The sequence below is a fragment of the Geotrypetes seraphini genome, chromosome 7, assembly GCF_902459505.1.
Source record: "Geotrypetes seraphini chromosome 7, aGeoSer1.1, whole genome shotgun sequence".
Taxonomy (NCBI): Eukaryota; Metazoa; Chordata; class Amphibia; order Gymnophiona; family Dermophiidae; genus Geotrypetes; species Geotrypetes seraphini.
In genome coordinates, this window is record NC_047090.1 from 170,165,281 (window position 1) to 170,187,695 (window position 22,415).

Consider the following 22,415-nt stretch of genomic DNA (forward strand, 5'->3'; position numbering starts at 1 on the left):
TCAAAAATTATATATTGGAGTTCCTCCATGAGAAACAGTCAAATATCTCCTAAGCACGTGAAAAAAATATCTATTGGATCAATATTCAGTGGAACAATAGCTGGTTAAAGATATCTGGATAAAGTTATCTGGATTTAATTATACATGTACAAAGATATCTAGAATCTAGATATCTTTGTACATGTATAATTAAATCCAGATAACTTTATCCAGATATCTTTAAGTCAGTGCTGCTGCAGATATCCACATAACTTTATCTGATTAGGGGGCTCATGATCGAAATGGAAATACGTCTAAAAGCCGGCCTAAATTGGCACTTGGCCGATCAATAAGACAAGTCGTCCAAGTGCCGATAATCAAACCGGGTTTTAGACATATCTAAAAATGACTTAGGCCTTTTCAGTGCTGTTGTACGCCCAGAGCTCAAAGGGGCATTTTAGGAGGAGTGGTGAGGGCGGGACGTGGGCTGATCTAAACTTACCCCCTCTTCAACGAAACTGCGCTAGCAGTTTCTAGCGCAGAGAGCCACGCTGAATGGCCCGCGCTACTCCCGACGTTCATAGGATAGGTGATTTAGCGGTCTGGTTGATCAAACAGCTGGACGTACAGTTAGATGACTCTCGAAAAAACAAAATATTTTGGACGTATTTTTTTCCGAGAATGGACTTTAGACACTGCCGATTTGGGGCAACTAGCGACTTAGGCCCAAAACGGACTTAGATGTTTCTTTCGATTATGCCCCTCCACATCTTTATTGAAATATTTCAGGACTGCTACATATCTGGCCAACTTATCCGGATAACTTCAGTTGAACAGCAGCTGAATATTGTCACTCTTTGGCTAAGATTGAAACCATCTCTGCCATACCTTTGATGTCTCAGTTTTAAAGGATAACTTTTCAGTAAGTATCAAGATGTTTGGCCAATAGACAAGCTTTTTCTAGTTTGAGAAATGTAGAGGCAGAATTTGGTTGGATAATTCTGGAAGTTAACCAGCTGTATACTTTCAATTTTCAACTGTACATATCAATATCTATGTACACTTCTATCCCTCTATATATATATATTTACATCATGAGAAAAAATGTTTTTAGCTAGATGTATTTAGCCATTGATGAGGCTAGAAATATTGCAAATGTCGCAAAAATTCCCCAAAGTGTTTTTATAAAGTTTTCCAAAATGATTCCAGAAGCAAAATATCCAATAAATCTTAGAGTCTAGGGAACATATTTAGAAGGGCATTTTTGATATGACATCCAAATCCGAGCTTGGCCATTTTGCAGAAGATGGACAAAATCGAGTAGCAAACAAGACCATTTTCAAAACAGAAAAATGTCTTATCTTTTTGCTTTGAAAATGGCCTTTTCTCAGATGTGCTTGTCCTCAGTGCCTCTATGTTTTTAAAACATTAAAAAAAAATTATGCCGAAAAGAAAAAATGCTCAAAACGAGCTATTGGGATATAGGAGGGGCCAGCATTTTTAGTAGACTGGCCACACAGACATCCCAGCAGAGCAATGGGGCACAGCTCACTATAACCCCTGGACCCAACTGGACACCAAACCAATAGCTTGCATATGTCACATATACATATGTAAAGTGGGATTAGGGTGGGTTTTTGGAAGGCTCACATTTTCCACCATAAATTTTCTTCACTCTTCTACCTCTAACCCTCTGTTGTAGTTCCTTCCTATTTCTCCTACTGTAAACCGCGTCGAGCTCTACGAACGTGGAGATGATGCGGTATACAAACCTAAGGATTAGAGTAGATTAGATTAGTTAGAGTGGAATATGGGCCTGTTTCTCCATCTCTGTGGCTAACTACACCATTCATTAGGCTACTCCACGAACCTGATTGCAGCTCTACTAGGACTGGCCATAACATCTGAAGCTATCATCCAGGCTTCAATCACATCTTTGGGGGGTGGGAGAGTTGTCGGTGGCCACTGGGGAAATGTGGTCATATGGTTAGTTTAGGCAATTTCATGGCACTTAGTCATTGTTTAAAGCAGGTATAGCTCCAGTCGTCCAAACTGTGCCCTTGACGTTTTCTAAAATGGTTTTTTTTTTAAAGTCCAAATCATAAGCTTGACCTAGTCTCACTCAGAACACTTCCAACACGCCCCTTTGAAATTTAGATGCACTGCAGACAAGCACCATAGAAATCCATCTACAAAATCCATTTCAAAAATAGCGAATTGGAAGGGTTTGGTGAAAAAAAAAAAAAAATCCATCTGCCCCTTTATGCCTCTTTTTGGATGTTTTTCCTTCTTGAAAAATGAGCTCTTTCATGAGATATCTGTCTTCATGCAATATGAACAACTGAATGTGTCCCGCAGTATCAATGAAGTGTTATGGCAGCTTCCCTTGAAGTCTTCGTTGAAGTACTGTTGACATTTGAACAGCCGTTAACCTGTTAAAAAAAAACAACTTTATTGACAGGACATGGAAACAGAAGTTCTCACAGTATCTGCGGAGCTGTTCATTCCTAGCGAGGCACTCGTATTCCGCCGCCCATATCTCCCAGCGACCAGCTGCTTATACAGTTCTTTTGATTTCTTTCGGAAATTATTTCCTACGATGACGTAAAGCGCCGGGTTAAGGCAGCTGTTGCTGTAAGCGCAGTAAGTTGATATCTGGGTGGCGACAAAGAGGCCTTTTTCAACAGCGCAGCCACCGATGACGTCATACATCTCTAGAGTGTCTAGGAACGTCACCAGCTGGAAAGGAAGCCAGCAAACGATGAACGCCAAGAGGACGATGAGAACCAGGATGGCAGCTCTCTTTTCCGTCTGGATTTCCTTGAGTTTCTGCATGGAGTTGTCCCTTAGGGCTTTTATGATTTGTACAGTGCAAAACGTAATTATAGCTAGGGGTATCGAAAAGCCCACAATGTTTAGCAGGCAATGGTTTGCAATGACCCATTTTTCTGAAGGAAAGAACAGAAGGCAGGCTGTCTTGTTCAGTTCCTTATGGAATTCCATGCGTCGGTATAACAATATAGGCATGCTATTTAACAATGCAAAAACCCAGATTATAAAGCAGTTTAGTTTGGCACATAAAGGTCTCCGTAAACGGCCAAGGGACATGGTTTTTACCAGGGCCAGATAGCGGTCGATGCTGACCATCATCAAAAAATAAATACTGCTGTACAGGTTCATATAGATGAGAGCATTGACGGTCTTGCACATGAATTGGCCAAAAGGCCAGTAAAATTGCTGCGAAATATACACGGCCCAGTAGGGTAAGGCAGAGACCAGCAGCAGGTCAGCAGCGGCCATGTTGGCAAAGTAGATTTCAGCCACGGTGCACCGATTCTTATGAAGACAAAATACACTGAGGACGAACACGTTCTCTATTACTCCCAGAACAAAAATGATCCAGAGGAATACTGGCTGTCCTTTGTACAACCAATCCAGTCCATCAAGCACTGGGCACTGGGCTGAATTGCTGGAATTCACCTTTGCCTCATAGGAATCCAAGGAATTATTCCAGGACATCAGAAATGTGTATCTTGCTGTAAATTCTCCTCCAATGATGTTGGTCATTTCAGTACTGGAAGAGAAATAAAACACGGTTATTCACCATCAGTCCAAGGTGAATGCATTTTTGCAAATTATTCTCCTCCAATGGGTAGCTGCATTCATGTGGTTTAATTTGATTGGCTAACAATGATCTAAAGCACTGGTTCTTAAATCTGTCCCCTCGGACCCCCCAGCCAGTCAGGTTTTCAAGATATCCCTAATGAATATATGCATAAGACAGATTTGCATATAATACAGGTGACAAGCATGCAAATTTGCCTCATGCATATTCATTAGGGATATCTTGAAAACACGACTGGCTGGAGATCTCCCTGGACAGGTTTAAGAACCACCAATCTAAAACAATTTCATTTGTGAAGAGTGCATCTCAGGTCTCCAAACTTTTTCATGTAAAGGGCCGCAATGAGGCCACAAGAAAGCTTCGAGGTCGCAAAAAGATTTCAGGCTTACACATTTGACTTTTAAAATTAAAATAATTATTCTTATCTTTGTTGTCTGGTGATTTCACCTTTCTAACCATCTTGTTCCTCATTCAACTTTCTGAATTTGTCTTCCTCCTTACTACCACTGCTGCTCCTTAGCACTTATATAGCGCTGAAAGGTGTGTGCAGCGCTGTACATTTTGACATTTATAGAAAGTCCCTGCTCTGAAGAGCTTACAATCTAACTTGGGCAGACAGAGATGACATATAGGGTTGGTGATGCAGAACCCAAGGTTGAAAGCACTCGAAGAGGTGGGCTTTTAACTGGTCCTTGAACGCTGCCAGAAACGGAGCCCGCCATAGGGATTCAGGCAGCTTGTTTCAAGCATATGGCACAGCAAGGCAGAAGGGATGGAGTCTGGAGTTGGAAGTTGAAGAGAAGGGCACAGATAGAAGGGACTTACTAGCTGAGTGGAGCTCACGGAGGTGGGGGGGGGGGGAGTCATAGTGAGAGAAGCCAATGAAGTGACTTTAGGAGAGGGGTAACTTGAGTAAAGCAGCTCTCTCCTTCTCTTATCTATCTAGTTCCCTTCCCTGCCCCTCCATCCATAGGCAGGATCACCTTCCTTCTCGACCCTCCTCTCCATGGGCACCATTTCCTACTTTTTCTCTCCCCTTCTCCTCCTCTTCTTTCCCTCCTCCCCAATAGCATTCCTGCACCCATAGGCTGCATCGCTGGAGACCCTGTTTCCCCTTTGTTGAAAAGATAAACCAGTGGTCTCAAACTCAAACTCTTTGCAGGGCCACATTATGGATTTGTAGGTACTTGGAGGGCCTCAGAAAAAAATAGTTAATATCTTATTAAAGAAATGACAATTTTGCATGAGGTAAAACTCTTTATACCGGTAGTTTATAAATCTTTCCTTTTGGTCAAGTCTTAATAATATTGTAATTTATAGCTAAAGAGTCATATGATCAAGAAACTGTTTTATTTTACTTTTGTGATTATGATAAACATACCAAGGGCCTCAAAACTGTACCTGAAGGGCCGCATGTGGCCCCTGGGCCGCGTGTTTGAGACCACTGAGATAAACGATTCCTGGGGAGTAGCTTTACAGTAGAGAATGACAAGGTGACAAAATTCATCACCGTTCCCGTCCCCGCGGGAGATAATCCCATGTCATTTTCTAGTGTCTATTTCAACCTCAGTCCTTCTACACCAGCATTCCTCAAAGCAAAGCTTGCGGGTCAGTGGTTGTGGCCATTCATATTCTGATTCTTATGTGAGCCAAGGATAATAAAGCCATTGTGACATCACTGATGTGATTGGCTCTTAGGCACTGTTGGAATGAGGCATTTATGACATCACAATATCTGCTCTGGATACCAGAGACTGTCATTCTGTAGTGTCTGTTTCAACCTCAGTCCTTCAACACCAGCATTATTCAAAGCAAAGCTTTGGGTCAGTGGTTGTGGCCATTCATACTCTGATTCTTCCCTCTCTCCTTAAAGAATGACATGAAGATGGTTTCCCGCGGTTATCCGCGGGGACGGGAACGGTGATGAATTTTGTCACCGTGTCATTCTCTACTTTACAGTTTTTAATTTCTTGTTTTAAGTGGACAAATCTTTATAAAAGTCTCTGTTTCTCATTAATTTATATATTCAATGGACAGGAATGTGATACATCAAAAATATCCCTGAAAAATTGACTCTTGAGGTCCTCTTAGAGTAGTGGTCTCCAACTCAAACCCTTTGCAGGGCCACCTTTGGGATTTGTAGGTACTTGGAGGGCCTCAGAAAAAAAAATAGTTCATGTCCTATTAAAGAAATGACAATTTTGCATGAGGTAAAACTCTTTATAGTTTATAAATCTTTCCTTTTGGCTAAGTCTTAATAATAATAATATTGTCATTTATAGCTGAAGAGACATATGATCAAGAAACGGTTTTATTTTACTTTTGTGATTATGATAAACATACTGAGGGCCTCAAAATAGGACCTGGTGGGCCGCAAGTTTGAGACCACTGTCTTAGAGTGAAAGTAACCTACAAGATGTATCTACTTTGAAATAATACTGTATGATGTGAGAGTGCTTTTCTCAAAGCACCCAAACCCCCTCTGACCTAGTCTTCCTTGAGAGAAGGCTGGGGTTGGCACACCAATCTCCCTACTTTTTAGGTCTTGTTGGGCAGAGCGATTATAAGCTTTGGTGCCCTACCTCTGTAGATTTCCCGGGTTCCTCCAGCACTCTGCCAGCTCCACAGTCACTCTTCAGTACAGCACATGTCCAGATCGGGGTTCAGCTGTGGAAACAAAATTAAATGTACTGAAATAAAAATGATGTAAGTTGAGTTTATGAACAGAAAAAACAGTAACAGGGTACAAGATGACTTGCAAAAGATCCTTCGGACTTTCTGGGAACTTTGCTGCTAGGGGTGGGCAGCCCAAAATGGTTTCTTTTCCACAGTTGTTTGGAGAATGCGGCGTAATGGTTAAAGCTACAGCCTCAGCACCCTGAGGTTATGGGTTCAAACCCCCTCAGCATGTTTTTTTCAACATTTTGAAAAGGGACAGGCTACATTATTCTGTTTTTGTGTATGGTGGTATTGTCCGTTGACACAGAGAGAACCGAGGACACCATTCAGGCTACGTTACGCTACTGAGATTGATGACTCGACGGAGGTGTTCCGCTGATATACAACCTCATTAAAATTTGGCTATAAACCTACTCTTGGATGCTCATTGTGCTTTTATTGATTGGATGGATTTGTGTTCTGTGCCTTGGATTCCCTCTCCTTTGTTGCTTCCAAGAGGGCACATGATTTGCAAATAGTGTGTTATTATCAGCAGATGTGAAAACATAAAATGTGTTTTTTATTCCTGCTCAGTTTTGTCTGTTTACAACATGCAATGACATAGGATATGTCTTTCAATCAATAGAAGCAAGTATAAAGAGATGCTTTCACTCAGGTACTTCCAATCGAGATTAAGAAGGGGATCACGAACAGATTAGAGAGGGTTATCATGCCGCTGTATCGGGCTATGGTATGCCCTCACCTGGAGTACTGGGTCCAGCACTGGTTGCCATACATGAAGAAGGACACAGTGCTACTCAAAAGGGTCTAGAGAAGAGCGACCAAAATGGTTAAGAGGCTGGAGGAGTTGCCGTACAGTGAGAGGTTAGAGAAACTGGGCTTCTTCTCCCTTGAAAAGAGGAGACTGAGAGGGGACATGATCGAAACATTCAAGATAATGAAGGTAATAGACTTAGAAGATAAAAGACAGGTTTTTCACCCTCTCCAAGGTAGAGAGAACGAGAGGGCACTCTCTAAAGTTAAAAGGGGATAGATTCCGTACAAACGTAAGGAAGTTCTTCTTCACCCAGAGAGTGGTGGAAAACTGGAACGCTCTTCCAGGGATTCAAGACAAAGTTAGATAAGTTCCTGCTGAACCAGAACATACGCAGGTAAGGCTAGTTTCAGTTAGTGTACTGGTCTTTGACCTAAGGGCCGCCGCGGGAGTGGACTGCTGGGCACGATGGACCACTGGTCTGACCCAACAGCGGCAATTCTTATGTTCTTTATTCATCAACACATATGACAGAAAAAACGACTCAACATGGCCAGTGTTTTGGCACCTTAAAAGGTCCCTTTTTCAGAAATCTACAATCGAATAAACAAATTACACATTGTAAACCTCATTATACTAAAAAAAATACACTTAGAATTCACAAAGAAAATGGATACATCTCTTTATCCCTACTTCTATCGATAGGATGTCTTTTGACCTTGCCTATGTCATTGAAAATGACAGTCCACGTTTCCAAGTTTTATTAAAAATTTGATTAATTGCCTAGACAAACTTTCAAGGCGATGTACAATAAAAAAAACAATAAGTTTGTATTTTTTTACAAAGTCTAACACTTAAAGATTCACAAATTGATACTAGAGACTTACAGATACAATAGGGCAGTGGTTCCCAACCCTGTCCTGGAGGACCACCAGGCCAATCGGGTTTTCAGGCTAGCCCTAATGAATATGCATGAGAGAGATTTGCATATAATGGAAGTGAGAGGCATGCAAATCTGCTCCATGCATATTCATTAGGGCTAGCCTGAAAACCCGATTGGCCTGGTGGTCCTCCAGGACAGGGTTGGGAACTACTGCAATAGGGTAAAAAGGGAAGAACAACAATGTAAAAAAATAGAAAAGGGCATAAACGGGAAAAACAAAAGGATGGGGAGGGATTAGTATCAAAGGTTCAGCTAAAAAGGCCAAAAGTTGCCCGTCACCTCTAGTTGCTGTCCTCTTTAGCCACCTTCATAGTTAAGCTACATCTTGCTACTCTTTGACGTGAGTTTTCCCAAGGACCTAAGGGACACAGAGACCACTCCCCTAGCTCAAGCACTCTGTTTTAAGTCTTGGCATTCAAAGGAAAGGTAGAGAGAATAGACTTTAATTCCCTCCAAGTGAAAATTCCACCATGTCACTTCACAATTCTTACAGGGTGCAATGGGGTGGAGTACCTGTCACTGGCCAGCGGAGGGAGCCCGAGCAGTGGAGTTCATTGAGCCTGAGTGGACAGCTGATTTGCATAAGGGCTGCAAGTGTTGCTGGGAGCTGTCCACTCACCCTGAGTGAATTGTGGTGTTAAGAAGAACAGCTCCCAGCACTGAGAGCTCAGAAAGCAAGGAGCTCCATCAAGAGCTGGGTGATCCTTAGGTAGAGAAATGTTGGCCTCTGGTCTAGCTACCAGTAAATCTTAAAGGCTACTACTGAGGCTACTACTGACTGGCATTGATAAGATCCTAGTATAGCAAAGTAGAATGGTCAGGCTGACAAGTCCTGACAGGGGGCACTGGTGAAGCACAGAGATCTGGCTCTGTAGCATGGAAGCCCAGTGGTGGGAGGGTCTATGGAGACCTATGCACTACCAGAGAGGGGTGCAGAATACAAAGTAGCCAGAAGGCTCAGTAGAATCTGGAGTCCAGGCAAGACTCAAGCTTGATGACCAGTAGTGGGACTGGTGAGGAGCCCAAGACCCTTGGAGATCCAAGAGGCCAGGGAATAGGGAGCTAGTAGTGGTCCCACAAGAAGCTAGAAGAACTGTGGATGAGTTGAATGGAGGAGTTCAAGGCTGAGGGGAAGGACTGACAGCTGACTAGCAGAGGGATTGGCAAGACCAGTGGCAACCGGCGAAGAGTCCAGTAATGGCACCGAGAGCCGTCAGAGAGGACCCCAGGTGAAGCAGCCTGACTGACCTGGAGACCATTGGCCAAAGGTTTGAAAGCAACCAGTGGAGAGACCAGCAGGGCCAGTGGCAACTTGCGGAGAGACCAGTAATTGAACCAGGAACTGCCTGATGACCAGAGGGCCCAGATGAAGATCCAGTGAGGGCCAATGAAGAACGAGGAGTCCAGGGATGACCTCGGGATGATCAGGAGGTGTTGGGAAGGCCCTGGTCACATGTTTTAAGAGTGTGTTGAAATAACTGTTTAACCCTGCTGTGTTATGTTTAACAGAGACCTGGAGACTGGAAGACTACTGCCCTTGTATAATAGTGCCTGATTTCTTTCACTGATAATACTCATTCATATTTTTAAAAAAGGGATGATTAACAAGACTAAGAATGTTATAATGCCTCTGTATCGTTCTTGTCTCCTTATCTCAAGAAAGATATAGCAGCACTAAATAAGGTTCAAAGAAGAGCAACCAAAATGATAAAGGCGATGGAACTTCTCATATGAGGAAAGACCAAAAAGATTAGGGCTCTTCAGCTTGAAAAAGAAACGGCTGAGGGGAGATATGAATGAAGTCTACAAAATCCTGAGTGGAGTAGAATTAGGTACTAGTGGATCGATTTTTCACTCCATCAAAAATTATAAGGATTAGGGGACACTTGATGAAGTTACAGGGAAATACTTTTAAAACCAATAGAAGGAAATATTTTTTTCACTCAGAGAATAATTAAGCTCTGGAATGCATTGCCAGAGGTTATGTTAAGAGTGAATGCCGTAGCTGGAGGTAAAGTCCATAGTCTGTTATTGAGAAAGACATGGGGAAAGCCACTACTTGCCCTGGATCAGTAGCATGGAACGTTGCTACTCTGGGATTCTAGAATCTTTCTACTCTTTGGGGATTCTGGATGGAATGTGCTACTGTGGAGTTCCGGAATCTTTTGCTACTCTTTATTCTGAATGGAATGTTGCTACTCTTTGGGGTTCCGGAATCTTGCTTACTCTTAGATAATGGAACGTTGCTACTCCTTGGGTTTTGATTGGCCACCGGGCTACTGGGCTTGATGAACCATTGGTCTGACCCAGTAAGGCTATTCGTATGCTCATAGTTCATAGCTCATCTGGTATATAGGTTGATGAGTGGTTCTGTTTATAACATGCTGATGAAATTAATGCAAGTGGTCCCAGCTTGTAGGGGTTTGTTGGATTTTTTTAATCAACACTGGCCTACGGTTATTATATTACTATAAGATCCAAGTCTTTTGAAATGCATAATGGAACCATACCTGCAAGGGATGGAAGAAGTGCTATTACTACTTATCATTTCCATAGTGCTACTAGATGTATGCAGTGTTATACATAGTAAGGGAAAGGGATTTGTATACCACATGCTTTCATCTTACTCATCCTTCAGGAAATCTCTCAAATCTTTCCTCTATGACAAATTTCTAGAACCTCCCCCATCACCAAATAATCAAATACTTCCATCCTATAACTGATACTGGTAGTCTTCTTGACATTCACCACCCTGCATTGGTTTTTGTACACTGCTTTGTTCTTTATAATGCCTCTCGCACTGCCTCTCCACTATATACATATCTCTGCTGTAAATGTACAGTCGCCTGCATGGTAAATTCTACACTGTTCTTTGCTGTATAAATACCTTTACTGAATATGTACAGTTCGCATTGTATCTTCGCTGTAAATGTACAGTCTCTTACACTGTAAACCGCTTTGAACTGTTTGTGGTACTGCGGTATATAAAAAATAAAGTTATTATTATTAGTTTTACAAGCACATTCAAAGCAGTGTACATACGGGTACTCCAAGCATTTTCCCTCTCTGTCCTGGTGGGCTCACAGTCTAGCTAATGTACCTGGGGCAGTGGAGGATTCAGTGACTTGCCCAGGGTCAAAAGGAGCAGTGCGGGATTTGAACCCACAACCTCAGGGTCCTGAGGCTATAGCTCTAACCATTGCGCCACACTCTCCTCCAATACAATAGCAGAAGTGAGCCAAGTATAGAACAAAGAAGCCATTGTGACATCACTGATGAGGCTGGCTCTTATTGGTGGAACGGGGCATTATGACATCAGGGAAAAGGATTGGGACTTGTATACTGCCTTTTTGTAGTTTTACAATGACACTCAAAGCAATTTACACATAAGTACTTCAAGCATTTTCCCTCTCTGTGCCGGTGGGCTCACAGTCGATCTAATATACCTGGAGCAGTGGAGGATTAAGTCACAAGGAGCAGTGAGGGATTTGAACCCACAACCATAAGGTGCTGAGGCTCTAGCTCTAACCACTAGGCCACACTCTTCTCACAGTACATGCAGGTGCTTTCTTTGTCCCTTGTGGCGTCACAGTTTAAGCTGGCTTCTTTTGGTACCCGGAGCAACACAAGTATAGAAAGCTAACCAGGTAATGAGTATAGAAACCAAACCAGGTCGTGCAGGTGCAAGACCGGAGGGTTAGGACTTCGATAGGAAGACAGGACTTAAATGAGAAACCAAGGTGGCAAGGGAGCCCCTTCTGATGATACAGACAGGTCGTGACCTGTTTGGGCCGCCGCGGGAGCGGACTGCTGGGCAGGATGGACCTGTGGTCTGACCCGGCGGAGGCACTGCTTATGTTCTTATGAGTGTTAACTGATTTGTCCAGCATGACATGGAGCTGCTGCAGGAATTTGAACCCAGTTCCCCAGGACCTCAGTCTGCTGCATTAACCATGAGGCTACTCCTCCACTCCAGTCAAAAGCTCCCTGGACTTTTGCAATCACAAATATATCTACATACATGGGATTGATTAAAAAAAAACAACAACCCAACAGCACATAAATGAGAGGGTTAACATTGTCATCTTGTTGAGCATTTGATTGAAACTTCAAATGGCGTATTTCCCTTTTTAAATGTTTGGGATATTGCACCATTTAAAAAAAAATAGTTGACCTTATCATTGGCTTGTATAAAACAAGGCAACAGTGGACCGAATTTGGTGATTTTCACGCTGGGCTGCAAAACTTGTACCGTTTATTAGCGCATGTGTTGCTTAATTTGTGGCTGGCTGCATTCGGTGCATTGAAACGCACTCCTCAGCAAGTTCAAGAAAGGTCCGAGAGAGTCTGTCTGTCTCTTGTCATTGCGTACGTGTTTCACATGGTTTCGACACTGCTGAAATTGGATGATGTATTTAACAGAATGGTGTTGACCCTTGACGCAGGCAGTTTTCTCCGCTGAAACACGGCCCATGTCGGGTCTTTTTAAACATTTGTGCTTTAGTAAAAAGATTTGTTGGAAATCATTTGGCCCACCCCTACTTAATGTCTTTTTGAGTTTTTTCACTTAGAGTTTTAGGTTCCCCCCTTTTTTTTTTTTTTTCATTGCCTACATGCGCAATGTGTGCTCCAGTGCAGAAAGTCATGCAAAGGTCACCAAATACGTGCCAGAAGATTTTTATGGCATAAAATCTCATTTTTTGCTTTATTACTCTTGAATCAGAAAGCTTGGAAGCAGACCACATTTATTCCACTTTGAAAAAGGCAATGTCTTATGCTGTTTACATGAATCACTGCCAATGGTTCGTTCAGTTTGCAGAAGGTTTGAAAAGTATACAGGGGTGATAATTAATTACAATATAATAATAGATTACATTAAAAAAGTATGCCCCACCCCCCATGAGCATTTTTGGCACAGCATCTTCTAAGCAATGGGCTTATCAGATGCTAAACTACACACTCACTCCAGAAAAGGACATATATAATCACTACCAAACACACCTATGTCCTATATGGAAAATCAGAGGGCCCCCGAGACACTGCAAGGCCACACGCCCCACCCACACATACACACACATGTGGGCTCACACTCACAACCCTTATCAGATGCTCCCAGGTCAAATGACACGGAATCAGTCCTGGCTTTATTCCCCATTATGGTTCAAGCCTTACAATGCTACTTTTCTTAAAGAAACCAAAGCCACAGATGCAACAGGGTAAAACCTGGACTGAACTCACCTGTATTTGCTGATGTGGTGTCGTTTGGTAGCCCTATATTAGGCAAGGATTGTGAAAGAATAATGACATTTCTTGAAGAATAAGGACTAGAAATGGGCCTTAGATGCTTTTAAAAAAAAAAAAAAAAAAGGCCAGAGTAAGCTGGTATTTTTAATTCTGTTAGTGACACGACTCTGCTCCAGGATTGATGCATAGAAACATGATAGCAGATAAAGGCCAAATGGCCCATCCAGTCTGCCCATCCGCAGTAACCATTATCTCTTCCTCTCCCTATTGGCTAAGGCTCTTTACACCTGCATTGTGATGTCATAGAACTTTAGTAACATTGAAACATAGAAACATGATGGCAGATAAAGGCCAAATGGCCCTTCCAGTCTGCCCATCCACAGTAACCATTATCTCTTCCTCTCTGTAAGAGATCCCACATGCCTATCCCAGGCCTTCTTGAATTCAGACAAAAGTCTCTGTCTCCAGCACCTCTTCTGGGAGACTGTTCTACACATCTACCACCTTTTCTGCATAGACATTAGGGGAGAAATTCTACGAGGCGCCTATAGATAAGCTCCTAACTTACCTCCCCTTCCCCCTTTTACAAAACCGTAGTGTGGTTTTTAGTGCCGGCAGTGGTGGTAATAGCTCCGACGCTCATAGAATTCCTATGAGCATCTGAGCTGTTATCACCGCGGCCAGCGCTAAAAAGCACGCTACGGTTTTGTAAAAGGTGGGAAGGGGGGTTAATTACTTATTTGGCTTCAATAATGAGCTTTAACAAGCTCATAACTGAAAAAAAATAATATTTAATTGGGGGATAGGCACCTATTTTCTTAGGCACGATTCTACAAAAGACAGGTGCCTATCAGCGCCTAATACCAAATTAGGTGTGTTTAGGGGTGGAGGAATACTTAAGCGCCACTAGGCAGGATTCTCTAAAGGACTTAGGCCTTTAAAACCCTGGCTTAAATTACAGATGCCTAAGTTTTAAGTTAGGCCACTAAGCGTGATTGTGCAATGGGCGCCTATGTGTGATTGACTTGCAATAGGGGCCTGATTCTGTTGGGATGCCGGTCTCAACATACCAGTGACTTATACAGAATTGTGTCTGTTCTAACGGACTGATGCCTAACCCCGCCTAATCTGCCCGATTTTGTAACCGGCGCCCATGTCACAGGTGCCGGTTAGAGAATTGCGATGCCGCTGAGCTGATCGCGACATGGGAATCCCGCTGCTGCGATCAGCTCAGCGGCAGGGAAACCCCACCCCCATGAATATCCCTGGCAGGAGGGATGCCCACTCCTTCCTGCCGGCACCCCCCCAAAACAATCCTCGGCAGGAGGGATACCCACTCCCTCCTGCTGGTATACCCTCCAACACATGACCCCTGAACCCCCATCCCCCAAATGACCCCCCGCAATACCTTTATCAGCAAGGCCAGCTGAAGGGATGCCTACTCCCTCTGACTGGCAGGCCTGCCTCTTCAGAATGGCGGGCCTTCCCCTTTCCAATGCATCCTGTGATGCACCGTGGTGGGGCCTGATTGGCCCAGGCGCCTAAGGCCCCTCCCATAGGAGGAGCTTTAGGCACCTGGGTCAACCGGAGTCTTAGGCCTCCTTCCCAGTGCATTCTGGGATGCACTGTGAGTTGCCTAAGACTCCGATTGGCCAGATCCCTAAGGCCAGATTCCTAAGTTGTTCCAATTAACAGAACCAAGTCAATCATTACTAAATCTTTTAGCCACAATTTGCTTCTATAACATTGCTGAAGTAAATTTTGTTTTCCAACATGATAAATATGACAAACCATTAAGTTTGTCAAACAAAGAATTCCATATCGCAGGACCTACATAAGAAAAAGCTCTGCTTCTCGTGAGAGACAACTTTATCATACCTAAATCTGACACTGAAACCAGCTCTTTGCCAGAAGAGTGCAAGGATCTCTGTTAACATAACATAAACATAAAAATGTACTTATATACCGCAGTACTTTCTGGTTCCATGCGGTTTACAATTCAAAGAGACTGAACAATTGCAGCGAAATACAAAAAGTTGTAATTACAGAAATTTTTCATATAAATAAGTTTTCAATAATTTCCTAAAGTGTTGATAAGATTCAGACCTAAATTAAATGATTGAACTCTTTATCTCTTATTGTTGCTTGGAATGAGAAAAGTCTGTGAAAGTATTTTTTATACCGACAATCCTATATCTTACTAATTTATTTGCCAAATACAATGGGGATTTCAAATGCCATGCCTTGAATACTAAACTAAACAAAACTAAACTAAACCTTGGGTTTATATACCGCACCATCTCCACGAATGCGGAGCTCGGCACGGTTTACAGGAAGAAGGATGAGAGAGGAACTACAGTGGAGAGATTAAAGAGTTAGGTGTAAAGGGGGAAGGTGAGAGGCCTAAGAGGGGGGAAGTGTTACAGTTTTGAGAATAGCCAGGTTTTTAGGTGTTTGCGGAAGAGTTGGAGGGAGCTTGAGGTTCGGAGTGGGGAGGTGAGGTTATTCCAGATCTCAGTGATTCTAAAGGGGAGGGATGACCCAAGTTTGCCTGCATGGGAAATACCTTTTATGGAAGAGAAGGATAGTTTAAAAATTTGGGAGGATCTGGAGGAAGTAGGGGTTGGGGAGTTCCAGGATAGAGGGATAACGGCTGGAAGGATGCCATGTAGGATCTTGTAGGCCAGACACGCACATTTGAAGTGGATCCTGGGGATTAGTGGGAGCCAATGGAGCTTAGACAGGAGTGGTGAGACGTGATCAAATTTGCTTTTCGCGAAAACAAGCTTAGCTGCGGCGTTCTGAATCCGCTGAAGTCTGTGGAGGCTTTTCTTGGTTAGGCTGAGGTAGATAAAATTGCAATAATCCAATCTGGAGAGGATGATGGATTGTATTAGGACTGCGAAGTGTTTTTGGTGAAAATAGGGTCTGACTTTTCTTAGCATGTGAAGGCTGAAGAAGCATTTCTTCACCAGGGATTGGAGATGTTCGTTGAAGGATAGAGAAGAGTCTAAGGTGACACCCAGAACTTTGCTTGAGAACTCGAGCTGTAATGGGGGGCCGGAGGACAATGGGATGGAGGAATACTATACACAATAGCTTGAACTTAATGCGTTGGTCTACTCTATAGGTAACCAGTGAAGTTTATACAGAAATGGAGTGATATAGTTTATTCTTTTGCTACCTTGCGGCAGTATTTTGAACTTACTGTACATTGGCCCGACTTAATCCTAGAAAAAGAGTATTGCAGTAGTCTAACCTACTTGGTAAGAAAGTATGTCAACTTTGTAAGGTTTTTCTGTTCAAGGATCAGTTTTAGTTGGCGCAGCATTCGCAATTGGTAAAAACTTGTCTTTACAACTTAATTAATTTATTTGAGGAATAAAGCTCAAACTAGAGTCACGGCGAACACCCAATACTTTTAATTCCAAGCAAAACTGAATCTTTGAATCCTGGATCTCAGGAAAGGCTGTTTGTCCATGAGAGATCCACATCGCTGATGTTTTTTCGATATTAAGAACCAAGTTACGCTCTATTAACCAATTCTTCAATTGATTTAATTTTCGATTCATATCACTGATAGCTTGATTATCATCTTCTATAAGAAGAGTAACTGAATATCAATTGTTTAAGACCAATTGACACCAATTATTGACAATTAACACGTAATAACTGACACAAATTAGAAGTTACTTGCATGACTTGGTAGGCACATTTTATGAAGTGGTGCACGCCAGTTCTAGTGTGCAAGCAAATCTCAAAAGGGGCATGGCCAGGGGGGCGTGCGGGCAGCTCATGGGTGTTCCTAAAAGTTAAGGACACTGTTATAGACTATGCCCAATCTGTGCAAAACTTAGGCAGAGTTATTTAGACCTAGCTTTCCTTGGCCTAAATGGGTGTACCTAAATGTTAGTTACGCCTATGGCTGCTAAACAAAATTCTATATATGGTATGTGACTTTTATAGAATCACACTAAACACCATTCTATTCAGTGCTGAATTTTTAGGCGCCATATAGAGAATCAGGCCCTCAGTTTTTAGAATTGTCACTAACTGAAGGTATGTGTGGAACTATCAATTAGTGCCAATTAGCACCTAATTTGTCAATTAACTTCAGTGTGTAACTGACACTACTTTGTAACTTGCTTACACAATTTTGCACGCTAACCCAATTTTATATACTGCGGCCAAATTCACGAATAAAAATCTGTGCACACTGCTGATGAGTTCACGCAACGTAATTGTTTGACAAGCCACTCAGCACCGATAATTACCAATTATTGTCACTAATTGTCACTCATTAGAATTTATGCACCCAACTTTCTAAGTGTATTCTGCGAGGGAACTTTTCCGTACTTTTATTTTTTTTTTTTAAACACTATTCATAAAACATCTCAAAAGCAAATGAGATTACTTTCCCACATAATCAACCTGTTTTCCCTGACTGGTCACATGACATTCTACGACACGCCCTCTTTATTGTCTATTTTTCTGTAAACCGCTTAGAATCCTAACGGAGTTTAGCGGTATATAAGAAATAAATTACATTACATTACATTACTAAACTAACTAAACTAAATCTTAAGTTTATATACCGCATCATCTCCACGGATGTTGTGGAGCTTGGCACAGTTTACAAGAACTTAAAATATAGGAAGAGAAGGGAAAAAAAAGGTTTACATGAACTTATATATAGAAGAGAAGAGTAAAGGGGGATAGAATTACATTTTAGTGAAAAGCCAGGTTTTCAGTTGCTTGCGGAATAATTGGAGGGAGCCCAGGTTCCGCAGCGGGGTAGTAAGGTCGTTCCAAAGACCTGTGATTCTGAAGAGAAGGGGTTTTCCCAGTTTGCCTGCATAGTGAATACCGTGTAGAGAGGGGAAGGATAGTTTATACCTTTGGGCGGGTTTGGTAGAGTCAGGACTCAAGGAGTTATAAGATTGTGGGATTAAGGGAGGAAGGATGCCGTGAATGATCTTAAAAGCCAGGCAGGAGCATTTGAAATGGATTCCGGAAATCACTGGGAGCCAGTGAAGTTTGGCTAGGAGTGGGGAGACATGGTCGGACTTGCGTTTTGCAAAGATCAACTTGGCTGCAGTATTCTGGATTAGCTGGAATCTTACCACTTCTCCCGTTCTGGATTAGCTGGAGTCTTACCACTTCTCCCGCCCCCAACCATTTCCCATGAAAATATGACGGTCCAGAAAGTTTTAGAAAAACCCTCATATAAAGTGGTGCGTATAAATTCTAGTGTGCGGATCTCTAAAAGGGCATGGCCAGGGGAACGAACATGGACGGGTCGTGGGTGTTCCTAGAATATGGGCGCACTGTTAAGAATATGCTCAATTTACACACCATTTAGGCCTGATTAATTGGCATAAATGCCTGCGCTTAAGTGTTAGCCGCATGTGTGTGCAATTCTGGAGGCCGCATTATCGCAAGGATGTGCTGAGACTGGAGTTGGTGCAAAGAATGGCCACCCGGATGGTCTCGGGACTCAAGGATCTACCATACGAAAAACGGCTTGACAAATTACAGCTATACTCGCTCGAGGAGCGCAGAGAGAGGGGGGACATGATCGAGACGTTCAAGTATCTTACGGGCCGCATCGAGGCGGAGGAAGATATCTTCTTTTTCAAGGGTCCCACGACAACAAGAGGGCATCCGTTGAAAATCAGGGGCGGGAAACTACGAGGTGACACCAGGAAATTCTTTTTCACTGAAAGAGTGGTTGATCGCTGGAATAGTCTTCCACTACAGGTGATTGAGGCCAGCAGCGTGCCTGATTTTAAGGCCAAATGGGATCGGCACAAGGGATCTATTCACAGGGCAAAGGTAGGGGAGGGACATTAAGGTGGGCAGACTAGATGGGCCGTGGGCCCTTATCTGCCGTCTATTTCTATGTTTCTATGTTTCTATGCATGGATTGGCGCTAGACATGATTCTATAACTCGAGCCTAACTCTAGAGGCGGTTTATAGAACCAGGCTAAGTGCTGATCTTTTCGGTGCCAAGATTTACAATACTGCATTCACAATAGCATAACATTGGGACTCGTACATCAGCCATTCTGAAATACATCAGCCATTTCCAGGACATTCTCAGTTGGGCAAATATTGGCCGCAGCTTTATTTCATATTATTTCCAAACATTAGTTTTCAAAACTTTTGTAAACATCACCAAACTCCCCGCTTAACCATTTATGATTTCCCTCAAAGAGCTATTTGGTATTGACACTAGCTCCCTTATCCCAAACTTCCCTTATCTCCCGGTGACTTACGGTGTCGTCAAGCCACCTCACCTCGTGGCGGTGTTGCACACGAGGACATATTTACTATTCCCCATCATAGTACTTCCAATTCTATCTGCCTCTAATAACATCTTTGCCCTTAGGCTCCCCCAACAGACTAGCTGCGACCGACACCCCCCCCCCCAATTCCCTACTGCACCCCCTCGTTCCCTCCTCACACCCGAGATCTGAAAAAGCGGTGGGAGGGAGGGAAACTCAAATCCCTTTTTTCTCCACCCTAGCTCTTTCACCCGCCAATTTTTTTTTACTTTCTTTCCCCACCACCAGCTCCACCCCTTTTTTTCTTTTACCCCAATCCCCTGCCCTTACCACCCTCCAATCAAATTATCCTCTTTGTTGCTAACCCCCACTCACTCTTCTTCCCCTCTCCCTATTCTAGCCCCTTTTTAAACTTTATATTATGGGCTTTGATGTTGCCCACTGTTAGTGGCCAAGCAGTTTAACTACATGGCCTTTTTACAAACAGCCATAAGACACACGTGTATAAATACCCCTAACTGTATCCATGGCACCCTGCTTGTCTGTCTTATCTGTTTAGATTGTAAGCTCCTTCGAGCAGGGACTGTCTCCTTCGTGACTCTGTACAGCACTGCGTATATCTGGTAGCGCTGTAGAAATAATTCATCGTAGTAGTACCGTAAGTATGAAAATGTGTGGGCAAGGGCATAGAAACCTTTGTTTCCTCTCTAGCTTGACGAATTACCAAGGCTGTGCTGAGTTTTGCCTGGACTCAGCAGCACCCGAAGGTGTGGCTCTTATTTAAACAAGGATGTGTGTGCGAAAAAATTCTTTTCTCCACTTTGCCACTGTACTTTATATCTGCAATGGAGTAATTTTCTTGTAATCGCCTGGAATACATGATCTATCACGTCTTGAGGTCGATGAGGGTTTCACAAACCAGGGCAAAAACTGATTCCATTTGAAACAATGCCGCCCATTCATCGTATATATTATCTTCCTGAGAAAAAGAAATTGGATAATCAACCTGATGCTGAGAACTTACAACCTATTGACATGAATAACCTTTCTGATTTCTTGGAAAAATCTTTAGAAATTCAATCTCGGCCCTACTCTCCTTGTCTCATTTGTTCTTGAACAAGACCTAAATTCTGTAATGCGCATGTTTTTTTTTTTCGTTTTTCTCAGGCTTTATCCCAGCGGATAGATCCTGGACGACATTTGAACCCATATCTGAACCCCAGATCTCTAAACTCTGCCTCAGACTGAAATCCTGCAAATGCATCTTAGATCCTTTCCCATCCCACCTTTATGAAAACATTCCTGCACAGGCCATCTCCTCCCTTACGAGACTCATTAACTCTGCTCTACTATCAGGCTTGTTCTCCACAAAAATGGGCCACATTGCCTTGTCACCTATTCTGAAAAAAGCCGATCTCGACCCCTCCCTACCATCAAACTACCGTCCCATAGCACAGTGTTTTTCAACCTTTTTTGGGCAAAGGCACACTTGTTTCATGAAAAAAATCACGAGGCACACCACATTAGAAAATGTTAAAAAATTTAACTCTGTGCCTATATTGACTATATATAAAGTAATTCTCTTGAATAGGAATCAAATAAACACAAAGAAAGTATTTTATAATGCTGCCACCGCCAACATCACCGTTGGCGGCGGTGGCACTCAAGTGGCTAAAGAGCCGCAGTTTGCCGGCCTAGGGACAACACTGGAGGGTGGCCAGCTGTGCACCCCCTTGGGACGTAAACCCGGGGTGGGGCAGACCGCCCCCCCCCACCCTGGTATGCCACTATCTGTACCTCACTCCCTCCCTATGACCAAAAATTCTCCTTTCTTCTATTCCCCGTGTACACAACCATCTCTTTCCCTCCCTTCCTCTCTCCAAAGTCCATGCCTTCTGTGTCCAAACACTCATTCCCTCCCCCACCTCAGCATCTCTTTCCCTCCCTTCCTCTCTCCCAAGTCCATTTCTTCTGTGTCCAAAAACGCATTCCCTCCCCCACCTCAGCATCTCTTTCCCTCCCTTCCTCTCTCCCAAGTCCATTTCTTCTGTGTCCAAAAACGCATTCCCTCCCCCACCTCAGCATCTCTTTCCCTCCCTTCCTCTCTCCCTCCCTTCCTCTCTCCCAAGTCCATTTCTTCTGTGTCCAAAAACGCATTCCCTCCCCCACCTCAGCATCTCTTTCCCTCCCTTCTTCTCTCCCTCCCTTCCTCTCTCCCAAGTCCATTTCTTCTGTGTCCAAAAACGCATTCCCTCCCCCACCTCAGCATCTCTTTCCCTCCCTTCCTCTCTCCCAAGTCCATTTCTTCTGTATCCAAAAACGCATTCCCTCCCCCACCTCAGCATCTCTTTCCCTCCCTTCCTCTCTCCAAAGTCCATTTCTTCTGTGTCCAAAAACGCATTCCCTCCCCCACCTCAGCATCTCTTTCCCTCCCTTCCTCTCTCCCAAGTCCATGCCTTCTGTGTCCAAAAACCCATTCCCTCCCCCACCTCAGCATCTCTTTCCCTCCCTTCCTCTCTCCCAAGTTCATGCCTTGTGTCCAAAACGCACTCCCTCCCCCCTTTTGTGTTCCGTGTTTGCCTCCCAGCCCATCTTTGCAACTTTCTCAGCAAAACGAAGCTCAAGCCGCGAGGCTTGTCTTCTGCTTCCTGTCTGCCCTGCCGCACACAAATAGCCGAACGGAAGAATTCTCCGACGTCAGCGCTGACGTCGGAGGGCAGGCTTTGCTTAAGCCCTCCCTCCGACGTCAGCGCTGACATCGGGGAACGCTTGCGATCGGCTATATGTTAGCTGCAGGGCAGGCAGGAACAGAAGACGAGCCTCGCGGCTAGAGATGTATTGAACTCTGCGGGTCCCCCGTCCAGCTCTCTCCTGTCCACGTGGGGCGGACCGCCCCTCTCCCT

The 22,415-nt window shown here is 43.5% G+C and overlaps 1 protein-coding gene across 2 annotated transcripts in view; it reads right to left on the reverse strand.

The window, feature by feature from the left end:
* Nucleotides 1-1,146: 1,146 nt before the first annotated feature.
* BDKRB2 (bradykinin receptor B2) overlaps nucleotides 1,147-22,415 on the reverse strand; it is a 74,850-nt gene continuing 53,581 nt past the window's right edge. The window contains exons 2-3 of one of the 2 annotated variants that reach the window (XM_033952976.1): nucleotides 6,187-6,271; nucleotides 1,147-3,553 (exon numbers count right to left, since the gene is read on the reverse strand). In XM_033952976.1, coding sequence (XP_033808867.1) covers nucleotides 2,431-3,546 — 1,116 coding nt within the window. In that variant the 5' untranslated portion in view covers nucleotides 3,547-3,553; nucleotides 6,187-6,271 and the 3' untranslated portion in view covers nucleotides 1,147-2,430. Of the gene's footprint in view, nucleotides 3,554-6,186; nucleotides 6,285-22,415 lie in introns of those variants that run through there. The other variant, XM_033952974.1, reaches the window with a different exon arrangement.